Source organism: Musa acuminata, unplaced genomic scaffold (genome assembly GCF_036884655.1).
Source record: "Musa acuminata AAA Group cultivar baxijiao unplaced genomic scaffold, Cavendish_Baxijiao_AAA HiC_scaffold_1138, whole genome shotgun sequence".
NCBI lineage: Eukaryota > Viridiplantae > Streptophyta > Magnoliopsida > Zingiberales > Musaceae > Musa > Musa acuminata.
The window spans coordinates 2,380,132-2,395,000 of NW_027021350.1; the positions used below are offsets into that span (position 1 = coordinate 2,380,132).

At 38.8% G+C, this 14,869-nt stretch overlaps 3 protein-coding genes and 1 long non-coding RNA gene across 7 annotated transcripts; 1 reads left to right on the plus strand and 3 right to left on the minus strand.

Moving 5' to 3' along the window:
- Positions 1-259: 259 nt before the first annotated feature.
- Positions 260-844, minus strand: LOC135671139 (non-classical arabinogalactan protein 31-like). Its single transcript, XM_065179090.1, has one exon. The coding sequence runs from the start codon at positions 842-844 to the stop codon at positions 260-262; it is 585 nt and encodes a 194-aa protein (XP_065035162.1).
- A 1,460-nt stretch (positions 845-2,304) lies between these two features.
- Positions 2,305-6,748, minus strand: LOC103974007 (dehydration-responsive element-binding protein 2B). 2 transcript variants are annotated; one of them, XM_065179337.1, is made up of 3 exons: positions 6,612-6,748; positions 4,905-5,194; positions 2,305-3,566 (listed from the first exon to the last, which is right to left on the minus strand). In XM_065179337.1, exons 2-3 carry the CDS (start codon positions 4,922-4,924, stop codon positions 2,732-2,734), a joined length of 855 nt encoding a protein of 284 aa, XP_065035409.1. In that variant the 5' UTR covers positions 4,925-5,194; positions 6,612-6,748; the 3' UTR covers positions 2,305-2,731. The 2 variants fall into 2 exon arrangements, with proteins under 2 accessions (XP_065035409.1, XP_009386995.2); XM_009388720.3 differs by having other exon boundaries at positions 4,905-5,126; positions 6,612-6,736.
- On the minus strand, positions 6,239-10,899 carry LOC103974005 (uncharacterized). Of its 3 annotated transcripts, none has more exons than XR_001976544.2 (4): positions 10,755-10,899; positions 10,580-10,663; positions 6,910-7,131; positions 6,239-6,843 (listed from the first exon to the last, which is right to left on the minus strand). It is a non-coding gene; the product is annotated as an uncharacterized LOC103974005 (long non-coding RNA). The 3 variants fall into 3 exon arrangements; XR_010512694.1 differs by having other exon boundaries at positions 10,760-10,897; XR_010512693.1 differs by having other exon boundaries at positions 6,239-7,131.
- Positions 10,900-11,104: 205 nt separating this feature from the next.
- Positions 11,105-13,827, plus strand: LOC135671222 (uncharacterized protein At5g01610-like). Its single transcript, XM_065179212.1, has 3 exons — positions 11,105-11,334; positions 12,090-12,144; positions 13,275-13,827. Exons 1-3 carry the CDS (start codon positions 11,248-11,250, stop codon positions 13,643-13,645), a joined length of 513 nt encoding a protein of 170 aa, XP_065035284.1. The 5' UTR covers positions 11,105-11,247; the 3' UTR covers positions 13,646-13,827.
- The last annotated feature ends 1,042 nt before the right edge of the window (positions 13,828-14,869 follow it).

Sequence of the window (14,869 nt, forward strand, 5' to 3'; positions counted from 1 at the left end):
CAGGAAAGTATTATTTTAACGGTAGAGACTAATAAGAGATGGAAATAAGAGTAAATATGCATATCAGATCAGATGATGAAATATAAATCACACATTTAATTGGAGTATATTTGAATCATAAGAATGAATGAACGATAACTTTGTGGGACGGAGAGAAGGAAAACAACACCATTTGCCATTTGAAGTTAGACATCAATCTCAACAATTCGTTTGATCCAAAGAATTCAGCAGACAGAAAAATCCAACCCCAATCTCAGGATTAAGTCGTCTTTGGGGGACAGTAGGCCGGCTTGAAGGCCAGCGGCCCCGCCACATACACGTCGAGGTCGGCGTACTGCCCCGGGATGGTGGTGTTCTGATAGCGCAGCGGCGTCCCCCGGTCGCCGCCGTTGACGTCGGTGACGCTGCTGCAGCGGTCGTCGGGCGACACCAGGAGGCGCACGGCGCAGGACTCCGCCGGGTCGAAGTAGCCGCCGCGCATGGTGGTGGTGTACAGCTCAGCGAACACGTACCCGTTGTCGTCCGCCGTCGCCGCCCTGTACAGCACCACCCGCCCCCTGTGGTCCTTGCAGGTGATGCCCACCCTGGCCGCCGGTAGCCGTCTGGAGCCGGCAAGCTCCCACGTCCCCACGCTGGCGCAGTCCTGGCAGCTGACCAACCCCTCCACCGCCACTGTCACCTTCCTCCCCGCCTCGCCCGCCACCGCCGCCGCCGCCGCTGGGAACACGCCTGTGCTCCCCAGGAGGAGCGCCATGACGGCGAGGAGAGACCACGGAAGCTTGGCCGGCATGTCTTGTACTGCTGTGAGCTGATCTGGAACGACGGAGAGATGGTGATCGACCATATATGCTACTGTTGGAACATATTTATTCTCCAACACTTGAATGACATTTACACTGCTCTCTATTTTTATTTTTATTTTTTGAACTTATTTTATTATTTTAATGAAAGTTAGAGTTAATTATTATTTCCAATAACTATGGCTATGTGGTGCTTTGTGGTGGTGGTGGTGGTGGTGGTGGTGGTGGGGGAGTTTGGCTTTAGAAAAGAGATGGAGTGAGTCTCAAGCAAATTCTATAAGCAAAGGTTGTTAAGGCAACACTTTGGACCACCAAACACAGAGACTGGAACAAGGTTCCTTTCCTGCACAGATAATTAATGGCGTGCTCCTGCAGAAATCTCCATGAATCAGACGTGGGAAGTTGTAAGTTCGTCAACGTTATGCTTCGTCATGCTACGTGAAGGCATGTTGGTTCGCTCGACTTCCGGAGCAGGCTGAGTATAAATATATATATATATATATATAGAGAGAGAGAGAGAGAGAGATGATAGTGGGTTGTCAGGGCGAACTCATCACTGTTGACTGGTGTACTGCGTGGAGTTGAGTTGGTGACGAGGGAGGAGAGGAGTAAACAAAGATGGCAAGCAGAGAGACGAAGCGGAGGAATCATTGATGGCGTGGTGGGAGGGGGACGGCCATGTGAGGAAGCTACCACGGGAGCCCAATCTAACGGAGAACACCTCATGCGTGACTTAAGTCACGACTCAGGTCATGACTTAAGTCCTGACTCATTAAGATAATTACTGACACATATTTAAGGTATTACGACGGCCCAACTCAAGAAATCTTGCGGCCGTAATTGTTACATAAATATGAGATTACTCTGTGACACGTAAATATAAGATTACTCGACACTAGAGGTTGATCCTTTACGAGCAGATATCATATATTTTTATTTTATCTCGAACAGAAAAAATTATAGTGATTTAACATTGAGTTACAAACTGCAATGCAAAAGGATCAATGGCAGAAAGCAAAAAAATACCTATGAGATGTTTAGAACATTAAGAGAGTCAAACAGAAAGTAGATGTCATGAAAATAATTCTGTAAGATTCAGGGAATACAAGTAATTAATTCCCTTGGCCATGACAAGCTCCAAAGAGAAAATTGGTAGCTATGACTTCGGCCACACTCATCTTTCTTGTGGAAAAAGAAACAATGAAAAAGAGAATACAGCAGCAGAAAGCTTCAAAAAGATTTTGAGTTGCTCTTGTCGTCGTGATGCACACAAAAGAAGGAACGACTGTTTAGTCAATTGTGCAACACAACAAAAATGAACTGAAATCATCCAATCGATGTAATAAAATTCATTCCTATTATTAAGCTTATTCTATCAATGTGATGAAGTATTATCACGCTCAAAGTTTACTTGATGTTACAACAGAAGTTTCATCTCTCGCATAAATAGTTGTACAATCACCACTACAATTTCAATAGTATATCAGATCATTATATAGAATAATGAGAGACAAGCAGATCAGAACTCTTAATATTAACAACATCCTCAAATATGCACATGATATTCTGAAGTTCTAAAAACAGCAAATGCTTTACACTTTCATGTTTGATCCTCTTTGATATCTGTAACAAGGATAAGGTTTCAAGGTAAAGGGAAAGAAAAGGAGGGATATGAACAGGTCAGCAAAACTAGAGGATGAAGCTTTGTTCCCTCATTTCCAAACCTATGGAGAACCAGCCAGCTTCAATGAACTATATCCAAAATAGTGTCATTCTACTATACATAAAAAGTATATCACCAGAAGGGTGGACTAATGCTAACGCATGCATATGCCACCCACAGAGTGAACTCTGCAAGTAAGAATGTCAAAGCTGAAATCCTTCTTTGAAGAGCTCCAGAGTAACTTTCACTCCTCGGCCAATCCACATTCTTAGTCTCCTTCGATAGGCCATAAGAAATAGTCATCGGGATCAAAACCATTTAGGCCTTCATCTATGTGAGGGAAAGCCCCAAGCATCTCGGCGTCAGCGTTCTGAGGGTGGAATGGGAAATCCGAGACATCACCGCGTCGCTGATAAGCATCACCGTCACCCATGCCAATTTGGTGATAAGTACCGGTGCAATCAGCATCCATCCCCTCTAACAATGCTTCCAAGAAAAATTCATCTATAGGGAAATCCTCATTCCAATATCCAGGTTGAGAATGCTCCATCTTGTGATTGCCTGATGGGGTGCTCATTGGAGCGCCTGCTGATGATAGTCCATTGTCCCGCTCATCCATCTTCTCGATTTTTGGTATCACCTCGGTTTCCCCTGAGCTTGAAATACCGACATCCGAATGAGACTGATGCGATGTCATGCAGGATTCGCATGATCCATTAGTTGCACCAAGTTGACTATCACCATAACGTTCGGGCAAGTTGAGACGGGCATAAGGTCCATACATAGCTCTCGCAGCTTCGTCATAAGCAACAGCAGCTTCCAGCGCAGTTGGGAAGGTGCCTAACCACAGTCGATTACCACGATTGGGTTCTCGGATCTCGGCGACCCATTTGCCCCATGTTCGCTGCCTGACACCACGGTATTGGCAGTTTGGATTATCTGGACCTCCTTTGCCTTTCATACAACCTTTCTTTGAACCTTTTGCCGGTGCTCGACGGACACAATTATCAGCATCCAGTTGATCGTTGTGATCTCTCCATCGAGCAATAGTTTCTGCCACAGAGTTGGGACCATCATGCCCCCTTCGTGGTTGTCGCTTTTTCCTTAAAGAAAAGGAAAAAAAGAACAATTTAATTCTCCAGAATAATATATTAATGGAAGAACACAGAATAATTTGACACCGAGAACAGAAAGCTGTTCCATATATCAATACGAGCAAATGTTAAAAGGTATATGAAGATATTCATGCATGGTTCGGTTTAGTTTGATCATAGATAAATGAATTCCTTCTCTAACAAGAACAGAGAAGCATAGAAATAATAACTATTATTACAAAGATATTAAATTCAAATCAGTAGCCAAAACAATGTAACTACAGCACTCTGGCCGAGTTTCTCCTATTGAGACCATAATGGAAGAAGGAATAGAGAGTTCAGAATTAAAAAGATCCTGTGGTACGAGTGCATGAAACAAACAAATTTTAATCAGGTGACAAACATGAAGAGGCACCTCCTGATTAGAGTATATCTAACATAAAAACAAATCTAAGAGGAACTTCGGTTGAGACAAGAACTTATGAACAGATTGGACACCATCATCACATTCTCACTCATTATTAAGATTTTAGATAAGATTTTTTTCTTTAAACTCTATATGTTGATCCTGTTTTCCTAGCCCAAACACTATTCAGTTCTGTAAAATAATCATCGAGACACAACTGATAAATCTGTCAAGCTTCTCCATTTTTCACATCAATTCAACTGCATTTTAGATCAACAACCCAACATGTACCGAGACCCCCAATATATCTTCACAATCAACACTAGAACAGAGAAATATCGAATAAGCTTTGACACACAAATGATCTGGAGATCATCTGCTGATGGAGGATCGTGGACGTTTAGCCATCACCTAACCGCTTGCTAAACACAAGGCCAAATCCATCTATCTAAGGAGCATTCTGCTCATGACATGTCTGACACCACCGCTACGCGCGCCTAGACCGCGATCTCCAACCGGTCCATAGACAACCGCAACATTGGTCGACGGCCATTTCGTCAGCCACCTAGCGGGCACATCCGCTGGCCTACATCTACAAGAAAGCTTAAGTCGGATCTCCTTCCTGTTGCTCTCTGCTCCGTTAATTTTCTTCCCTCCAATTACCATTTACCACAGTACGCCTCCATCCATCTCATCTTGGAGCAATGACACCATCCTCCTCTTTAGCTAATGTAACATCCGGTGAACTCATAGATCAAAAGGAAAAATCACCATCACTCGATCAAAGGAAGCGCTTTTGCCCTTCCATCAACCGAACAAATCATCGAAACCAGTACCAGATGCATAAACCCAGATCACAAAAAGAAACAATGACAAAAGATTCCGCAAGATAAGAGATGATGCAGAAGAACACACGCGGAGGAAGTGATCGCGATTGTTACCTTTCCTGTTCCATCGCCATGCTCGCGCGCTCCGAGAGGCGTGGGGGTTCGGGGACGAAGATACTTATATAGAAGACGAGAGGCTTCCGCGAGGGTATCAAAGGATGACGTGTCGCGACGGCTGGCGCAGCTGTCGAACACGCGGCGCGCGGGGATTCAGCGAAGGTGCGTGGCTTTCTTGCTCGCGAAGACTCCCGCGGCTTCCGTTTCCGAAGAGGACACCTGCGCCGCAAGCGTGCGGGTCAAGTCTTCTACTCTTTCTCTCATCACTTAATGTTGACCTTCGTAACCTAATTTTGACCGATTCAATTAATGGAAAGCCCATGCTTAAATTGCAAGGAAAAGAAATTTATATTCACTTTAATTATATACTCTTGTCATTGGAAATATGCACATAATGCATCTAATATTTAAGTATAGCTTAAGTTACAAGCAATCTTGTAGCCACAGAGGAACATTAAGAAAATAGTAATGACATTGTACTCAATATGATGAAACACAATTGCTTCTTTTATCCGTATGAATTGGCCATCACAAAATCCACTCTTGCACGTCTTGTACAAAACCTTCCCAATTAATTTCGCATACTATGTCAATTCAACTTCCCACCATCGTCTACGCGGATCTCATCGATCCAATTTGTCACATTGACCAAAATTTCATGTTGAAATTTCTATCACTTAAAAATGATCTTCAATTATTTTTATTTAGATAAAATTCTAAGTTAGTTTCCTATATTGATAATAATGAAAAAAAAGGAAGATTATTTGATAAGATGAATATGGAAATTATCTTTTCCAAAGAAGATAAAATATTAATTATCCGATTAGCCTAAATACATTTATATTCTTTTTTTTATTGAGTTTTTCTCTTTTATTTTCCCCTTGTACTTGATGCCTATCAAAATAATGAGGATCATTATAGAATGCATCATGTGATAGAATGAATTGTTTTCTTGTGCTAATGGTATAAAATATGTAAAAAATATTGTAATAAAAATCGTTTAAGAATAAATCAATAAACTAAGTTATTTTCTTTCATTATGAGTTTTTCTTATTATGTGTTAGTAATATAAAACTATATTTTTATCTTCTTATTATTATCTTTTCTCTCTGTTTGTTCTTTTATTATCACAGAATCTCTACTTTCATTACTTTATTGTAAAAATAAATTGCGATCTCTTCCTACATCACATGTCTTTTGATTAATTATAATATGAAAATCATAAATCATAAATAAAGATGACAAGATAATAATTACAGTTTATGAGTGCAATGCTAAACATTAACAAGACCAACCTATAATCAAACTGTTTGTTAATGTAGCCTTGCATATGGAATAAAGATATTTTAATTTTCTAATGCCAGTGACAGCATTGCTGACTGAATTCAATCGATGGAACACAAATAGTAAAATACACAAATTGTAGTATTTCAGATTAGATATCGTCATTAAACGGGCATAATTAGGGACTCCAAAACAGGAGGAGAAAGATGCTGTTTCTATCAGCAATAGATTTCTTTGTGGGAGCTGGAATTTCAAACAAACCTGCATATTGATACACCAACCAAATTTTGTTTCTCTTTAGGATATATAAAATCTAGCAAAATATGGATGCAAACTCGCATGTTCGAAGGTTGCAGATCAGGTGGAAATTTCCAACAATCTAGATACTTCAAGAGATGCATCGAGCCTGAAAAAGCTTACCTGACCCAGCTAACAAAGGGAGCTCAAGAAAAAGGAAGCATGTCTGCCATATTTTGCTAGTACCGGATCGTGGCAAACTCCTTTAACCTGAAGCTTAGAACCTATTACAAGGACAGCGAAAGCCCATAATACAAGTTCTTCAAAACTGCAGTGCCATTTCTCTTTAGCATTACTTTTGCACCATGTAGCATCATGGTCACTCTCCTGTTGCACACAGCTTTTGCCTGGCTTACTGATGAGTCAAGCATTAGTGTAATGTTTTCGATGCAAAACACTTGCAAAGATCAAAATATGTTACCTGTTATCAAAGATGTTTAACAGCAACACTTCAAGAACAAGATTCAGTCAAACATCAAATTACTGAGTTCTGCACGGGCTATCATCCCTACGACAAGCTTACCGAACAAGAAAAAGTTTCCTGTCATATCACTCTTTCAAGTATGTATGTTTCTGAACACTCTGGAAATATTGCTGATGCTTCAAAAGCCTCTCTCTTGGGACAAAAGGTGTCTCCGTCAGCCTTCATGAGAGACTCAAAATATGATATGAAGTCTTATAGATGTAATACTTCAAAAAAACATATTATAGTTTCTGCTTACTTTAGTAACATGCATGCAGCTGTACCCACTTTCAGAAAACATATGTGCATCATAGTATCCATGATTTACAAATAACACGCAAGAAAAGGTCTATTCCCCCACTCCAGCCATTAGTCTTTATAATATAATCGTGATTATTTTTTAAAATTTCTTAGGATCATACTGTTACAAATTAATAGTTTTGTCTAGATTTAGATGTATGACAACCAAATGCATCTCTCTACATTTGTTGTCATATTGTGGCATTGGAACTTGGTATTATATGCTCATTCAACAGACAGACATTCAATAGGATTATAAGCACCGCTTTTACCTGGTAAGAGTTCAAGGTAACTGAAAATAACTGTCCTAACCACATTGATTAACTACATGCTGTCAGATATCGGTACTTAGCCTCGAATATATTTCTTTGTCTGAAACTTTCCACAAGGTTATATATATATATATATATATATATATATATATATATATATGAAATACAGATTCTGAATCATGTGCAGAAAAGGCTCATAGAATAAGGTTGATAGATAATGCAGGAGAATCATAAACTATAAAATTGGATGAAGAAACAAAATGGAGGAAAATAACTATCTGGGGCAACAACAGAAAATTCATATTAAGCTGCAAAACTATCTGTTATGGGAAAATGACATGGATGATGTGGCTGCCACCTCAATGCCATGTGGATGCCACATCAGTGCCATGCGGATGCCACGTTAGCGCCACATGGATGTCACCCACCGCCACGTTGGTGCCACATTAGAGCCAAGTGACTACCACATCAGCGCTATGTGACTACTACCTTAGTGTCACATGGATACCACCCACCACCTCATGGATGCCACATCAGTGCCATGTGGCTACCACCTCAGTGCCACGTGGCTATCACCACATGACTAACATGTGGTCAGCATGTGACCGACATGTGGTCGACACATGACTGACACCTCAGCAACAACCCTTTGTAATTAGTGTTGATTACAGGAGTCACTGTCCAAAGAGCCCACTATAAAAGAGCTCTCAAGGTATGCTTCCGAACACTTTTTCCCAATGCTATTTAAGTCATTGACCGAATCTTCTAAACTCAAAACTAACTTAAGCATCGAAGGGGCCTTAGTTGAGAATGCCTCCGACGTAGTTCTGAAGGGTTCGGCCTCTTTGGAGTCAGCAGGATTCGGCCTCTTCGAGGTCGGTAGGGTTCGATCTCTTTGGAGTCGGCAAGGTTTGACCTCATCGAAGTTCGATGGGTTCGGTACCCTCAAGGTCAGACAAGAGTGGTGTCGGCCGAGATTGAACTATGATAGATGTGGAAGGAACATCAGTTGGCTCCAAATCTGCATCCAAATCAAGCAACTAAATTCTGCAGTAACAGAATGGCACTAGGAGGGCACACCACAATGGCTTTGGCAAGCCGAACGCGGCAATCAATGGGTTTGGCAATCCTGCACTACATGCAACAGCAGCTCTATGACAAGTTCGGCAAAATGAAATCAGCAGTCAATGAGTTTGGCAAGCTGCACTTGTCGGCAACGCTGCAACAGGAGCTGATCTAAAACAAGTTCGGCAAGCTGAACTCGACAGTCAATGAGTTCAGCAAGCTGAACTCACAATTGGTGACTCAGCAAAGCTGTGCCACATGCAACAACAGCTCTACAACAAGTTTGGCAAGCTGAACTTGGCAGTCGATGAGTTCAGCAAGCTGAACTTGTCGGCAATGCTGCAACAGCAGCTGATCTATAATTGGTTCGGCAAGCTGAACTCGGCAGTTAATGAGTTCCGCAGGCTGAACTCGTAATTGGTGACTCGGTAATGCTGCAACAGCGCACTACAATAGCTTCGGCAGGCTGAACTCCGCAATTGGCGGTTCAGCAATGGCAGCTCTACAACTCTCCAATGAAAGAAACCATATAAAACTAAACTATTAGCACACATACAACTTTCATAAACCAGCCACATGACCAATTAGTGATTGAAACGCTGAATTCTCTAGTCATACTAAGTTCATAATCATCAGTGTTCTACTACTAAATGATTGATGTATGAAAATCCATTTTACTGAGAATGGAAGCTCAAGACAAATAAAGGGCACAAGATTGGCTGAAGACATCCGTTGCAAGTGTCATGTTCTCTGGATGGTGATCATATTGTTGATCACTGTTAGAAGTGATATGATCAAATAAAATCCATGAATATTTTTATTGAAATCCATATTTTTGGTCATCTTTTCCTTGCCCTCCTTTCGATTGAGATTATCAATCGTGCAAAATATTTTTAATATGGAACAGATTCAAGATACTAATTTATAGTGGCTGACTCCTACACATAAAATCCTAAAGATCCTGTGTTTATAACTAAAGAATGGTTGATCTTATAATTTCATATAAAAATATTGCATTTTCATTTGGAAAGCAGCTAGAACTAAATAAGAGCTTTAATAGATAGAATATAAAAGATAAATGTAGAGTAAGGATGTTAAAAACAAGGTGATGACATATTTAATGTTAAATTAAAGACCTAAGAAGCATATTTCAGCTCTGAGGTTTGTGGTTTCTAATATAAAATATACAAGGGTAAAATAAAATTTGTATGTGATTTACATGCCCAGTAACCATGCTTAAGAAGAAAATTTGTAGATGGCTTCTTATTCTTGAAAATGCAATGCACAGAAACTAATATAGAAACTGTACATATATACACATGCCATTCAGAAAACACTCCCCATGTCACCAACTAAGATGACTGCGACGAACGCAAAGCTCTCACCACATCATTGCCAGCAAAAAGTATCAGAGCACTCTCCAGCTTCATCAATTAACAGTGAATAACTATTATTGGTGTATATCAGCTCTCGGTTCTCCGGAAATTTTGTGTTTCTGTATTTGGAATATCTTCCACCTTAATGTCCAGAGTCTTGGTATATAAGATCATTGTTATTCAATATAAATAATTCAAAGGATATAGCATGCTAATTTTGACAAGTAACTCATGTTCCCTCTCTACCTTGGTTTTTTCAGGGGCAAATAAACACTTAAAAAGGGTGAACCAAGGCTCCCGTCCATACGGGTCTGGAGATGGTCCGCAACCTTACCACTATATTTACAGACGCTATTTCTCAGACTCGAACTTGGTCTCCCAGGTCGCAAGGCCTACCCTCAAATAGCATGTGGGTGGAACATCTACACTGCTTGACAACCATGTGGGAGCACTAAACATCGAATTCATAATTCCTAATTGAAGTACATGAAGAACAAAAACTTTCAATTAGTTCGCGATTGAAATGATGATCTCTACATTCATACCAAGTAACAATTCGTATATGGAAATCCGCTTTACTAAGCATAAAAGGCACAAAATTAATCCAAGACTTACCTTCCAACAGGTAGACGACAGCAAGTTTGCATCAAATTAAAACCCATGGATGCTGGAGTCAGCAAGAGAAGGCATGATCTTGATCTGGGAAGATTAAACAAAATCTTCCGTAAGACTCACGGAGGAACAACAGATAGGTAAGAAGACAGTAAATTAAACCAAAAAGTAAACGAACCCTACGGATCTATTGAGGGAATCTTAAGAATTGGGCTAATCTGATCCGGGAAAAGATCGTCGGAAGAGATGAAGAACCTTCGCCGTCGGCCGGACTCGATGAATCTGCGAACTCTCCCAATTTGATTTGACCGTTTGGGAAATAATCATATTTCTTGGGCCGGTTCGACCGGGTTCAACGAGGAACGGATTCCACCGGCCCACGGAAGTGCGGTCTATATTAATTGTTAGTTTTTACATGTGCCCTTATATATATATATTGTCCTACCGGATCGATTCTGGTTCGAGTCTGGTCCGGTTCAAATATTGTTGGACAGGTTCAATCGGAACCTTTTTATGCGGATGGAAATCGACAAACGCGACAAATAATACGGGAAGGAAACAGAAAGGAGTCCTATCCCTCTTCCCCCTCGTATTCTTCTTACGCAGACGACGAAGAAAGGGAATTGGGATCTCGATTCCACGAGAGTGGGTGAGAGAGAGGGGCAGGGGAGATGGATCAGATAATGAACAAGGCCGGAACCTACTGGTTCAACAAGAAAGCCGGCAAAGAGATCTCCTCCGTCGGTGACGACATCAATGTAAGCTTTTCGTCTATGCGCCATCCCTAGAATCTTTAAATTGGATCCGATGTTTGACGCAGTTGCTCATTGCTTTCTTCTGGTGTACGATAACTGCATTGGTTCGATTTGCCGTCTCGCACTCGATATCGATTTTATTTTTAGGCGATGATTGGGGTTGACCTTTTAAGTTGAAATCTCGATGCCTAATGTTGAATTGGAAGGTGAATTGTGGCCGATCTTGCGTGGTAACTGTATAAAGATTCTGATTTTGGTAACCCATATTGTGTTGCCATGGATTTGTTTGCTGGGAGTTCTTTATTAATCTCATATATATTGAATAATAAATTATTTTGAATGCTTATGTTACGGGTCATTGAATTTGGAAGCCGCATTGATCATTAGGATCAGTAGATGTCCAATGACAAGTGTTTTGGAGAGCAGAATTCGTGAAATGATACTCTTATTAGAAATTGTCATTTTCAAAATGGTGTATGGTAGTCAAGATTTAGCAAGGTAAACATGCATTTTGTGCATTATTCGACTTCCAAATTTAGTTCTGTCAATAAGAGGACTGAAGTAATTATTTGTAGATGGGTAATTCTGTGTAGCGCTGTGACCCTATATGGAATATAGGAGCTCGAGTTGAAGATTATGCATAAACAAACTAAATTTGGAATGGTTATATGCATATAAAAGTTGATCTATTTGAATTGATGCATATTTGTGCTAACCATATTTTCTCTCATGGTGATGATCTTGCTTTTTATTATCAGTCACTTTCCAACAGCATCGAAGGAGGAGCAAAATGGCTAGTCAACAAAATCAAAGGTGCATATATGATCTCCAATTTTCCTCTGCTCCATTCTATTGACATTATTTATTTACTTTTTAAGTTTTTCTTAGAAAATGAAATCAATGCTTACTCGATTTTCAAATGTCCTCTTCTTGTTAATCTAGATTGGTCTCATTCTGATTCTGAAGTAACCGATGAAGAATGAGCTTTTCCTTAAGATATCACATGCACTCATTTGACTATTTTCGTCATAGTGAGTTGTTGTTCCTTTAGTTATTCATATTCTGATTGTGAATTGGTTGTAGTACTTGTATCAAGCCATACATTTCAATATTGGTACTTGGTTAGACTGATAAATATCTTGGAATATATCAGTAACCAATCCATCAAATATTTAAATCCTTGCTCTGAAATGCTTTTGCTATTGGACGATGATGAACATCTACATTATTTGAAGATATATTTGTGTATCATAAATACAAGTATCATACTTTTTCCATTATGCCCTAGCTTAACTTATTTATAACAATTCATTCTGCAAACGCATATTTTCACTATTTACATTAGATAATTGAATGTGCATAGTATGGTGATCAAGGAAGATCACAACATTGGCATTCTACATCTGGTTTACCACACACAAAGTAGCCTATGCACCAAGCAGACATCTGTGACCTTAAAACACTAAAGAAAGTAAGTCACATTCTTCAAAGTGCAGTTCCGGTCTAAATGGGTTCATATCTTTTAACTGACACCCATTACTTTTTGGTTCCTCAGTCATTTTTGCTGTGTTCATGAGGAGAACAGCAGAGAAAACATGCATCCTTACAACATCACAGATAATCAACTTCCTATAATTTTAGATAATTATCATACTGGCCTTCATCATGTTAATAAGTCACGAGCTAGAAGAGATACATGTATTCCTTTTCCTTTTGATATTTGATGGAGGTGACAAGCTTGTCCTTGCATTTAACTGATTTTATCTAGAGAAACAAAACAAAATGTTCTATTGAAAATCTTTCCTTCTTCATTAACTAATATGGAATTCATAAGTTATGACCTTTTCTTTTGTTTCTCATCTTAAATTGCATATCATGTAACAAGTGTTTGGATGCTCCCTCACATCTTATTGTACTACTAATTGGAAAAAATTGTGTCCCAGGAAAGATGCAGAAACCATTGGCTGAACTACTAAAGGAGTACGATATGCCAATAGGCCTCTTCCCGGAGGACGCCACCAACTATGAGTTCAATGAAGAGACAGGGAAGCTTGCTGTATTCATACCATCTGTATGTGAAGTCGGGTACAAGGATTCATCGGTCTTGCGTTTCTTCACCACAGTGACTGGATACTTGGAGAAGGGAAAGCTGGCTGATATCGAGGGAATTAAGACTAAGGTCTTGATTTGGGTGAAAGTAAGTTGTGTGTCCACTGAAGGAACCAAGGTCCATTTTGCCACTGGACTGAAGAAAACCCGGAGCCGAGATGCATATGAAGTAGTCAGGAATGGTGTTTCTGTAGACAAGTTTTAAGTAGCTTTTACATGACAAGAAGCATTGTGGGCTACAAAGCTACCGCCACCTAAGAGCAACAAACTCTCTTGTTCAGTATGTGGTGCTTCTCCTTTGTTTTCAAGATTGCAACAAAATTTGTGACTGAATATAGCATTTGTTATTGGCTGAATCAATAAAGCTTATGAAGTGTTCACATTTCACTCCCTTGATGCTTGCCTTGTCTAAATATGTTTGATCTTGAGAAAGAAAAGAAAAAAGGAAATACATTTTGTGATATTTAAAAAATTCATGAATACGATAAATAATATGTTCATATTTTTAACTCATAACATTAAAGTACATGTTTTTCAATAATATTATTTTTAATATTCTATAAAATATTGGTTGAGTATGTATAAGTATTAATGTTTACATTATAATGCAACAAGTTCAAATGTGTTAGTAGACTTGACTTAATATGAAGTTAAGTTATAGTAATAAGCATGCACATAATGACTAGAAGTTAAGGTTGAATTTTAATTGGTCGACTTGAATAAGTTTAAATATAATTCAAATAATAAAATTTAAATTTTAAACCTCATATATATAAAGGATCATCAAATATTTAGTCATGGATGAAGTAATAAAAAAAATTAAATTATGATGTAAATCAAAGAGGAGTGTTACACTAAATATTGAGATACTTAAGTGAGATTGAATGATGAGTTTAGATTAAAAAATATTATTTTTATTAAACCAAATTAAACTCAATTAAGGTTATTGCAACAGTTAAATTATATTAGTAAAAAAATAAAAAAAAAATAAAAAAAAGTTGAAATAAGACATAATAGGATTGAATCTAAGACCTCATGGCCACCTTTTAAATACCTTAATCTTATTTTGGCCTCATCCTCTTTATTAACCTGATAATCCATAACTTTTTCTCATTTTCAGTATTTTCTCTTAGCTTCTCTCGAGGAGGCCATGAAACCCCAGCTCTAACAAAGATTGAGTTAAAAAAAATATAACTCTTCCTTGCTATACCTAGGGTTGCACTTTTATAAATTATAAATTGATTTTTTCAACTATTTTGAGTAACCTAGAATTCAAATTTATAAGTAATTTTAAATATATTTTGAATGATTCTCTTGTAGTTCTAAGATCTCTAGTATAACTTTAATATGATATTAGTGCATAGAGTTATTATTGTGTTAATATGAGAAACTCAAAATCTCTTATTTTCTGAGAAGGGATTATGTTCAA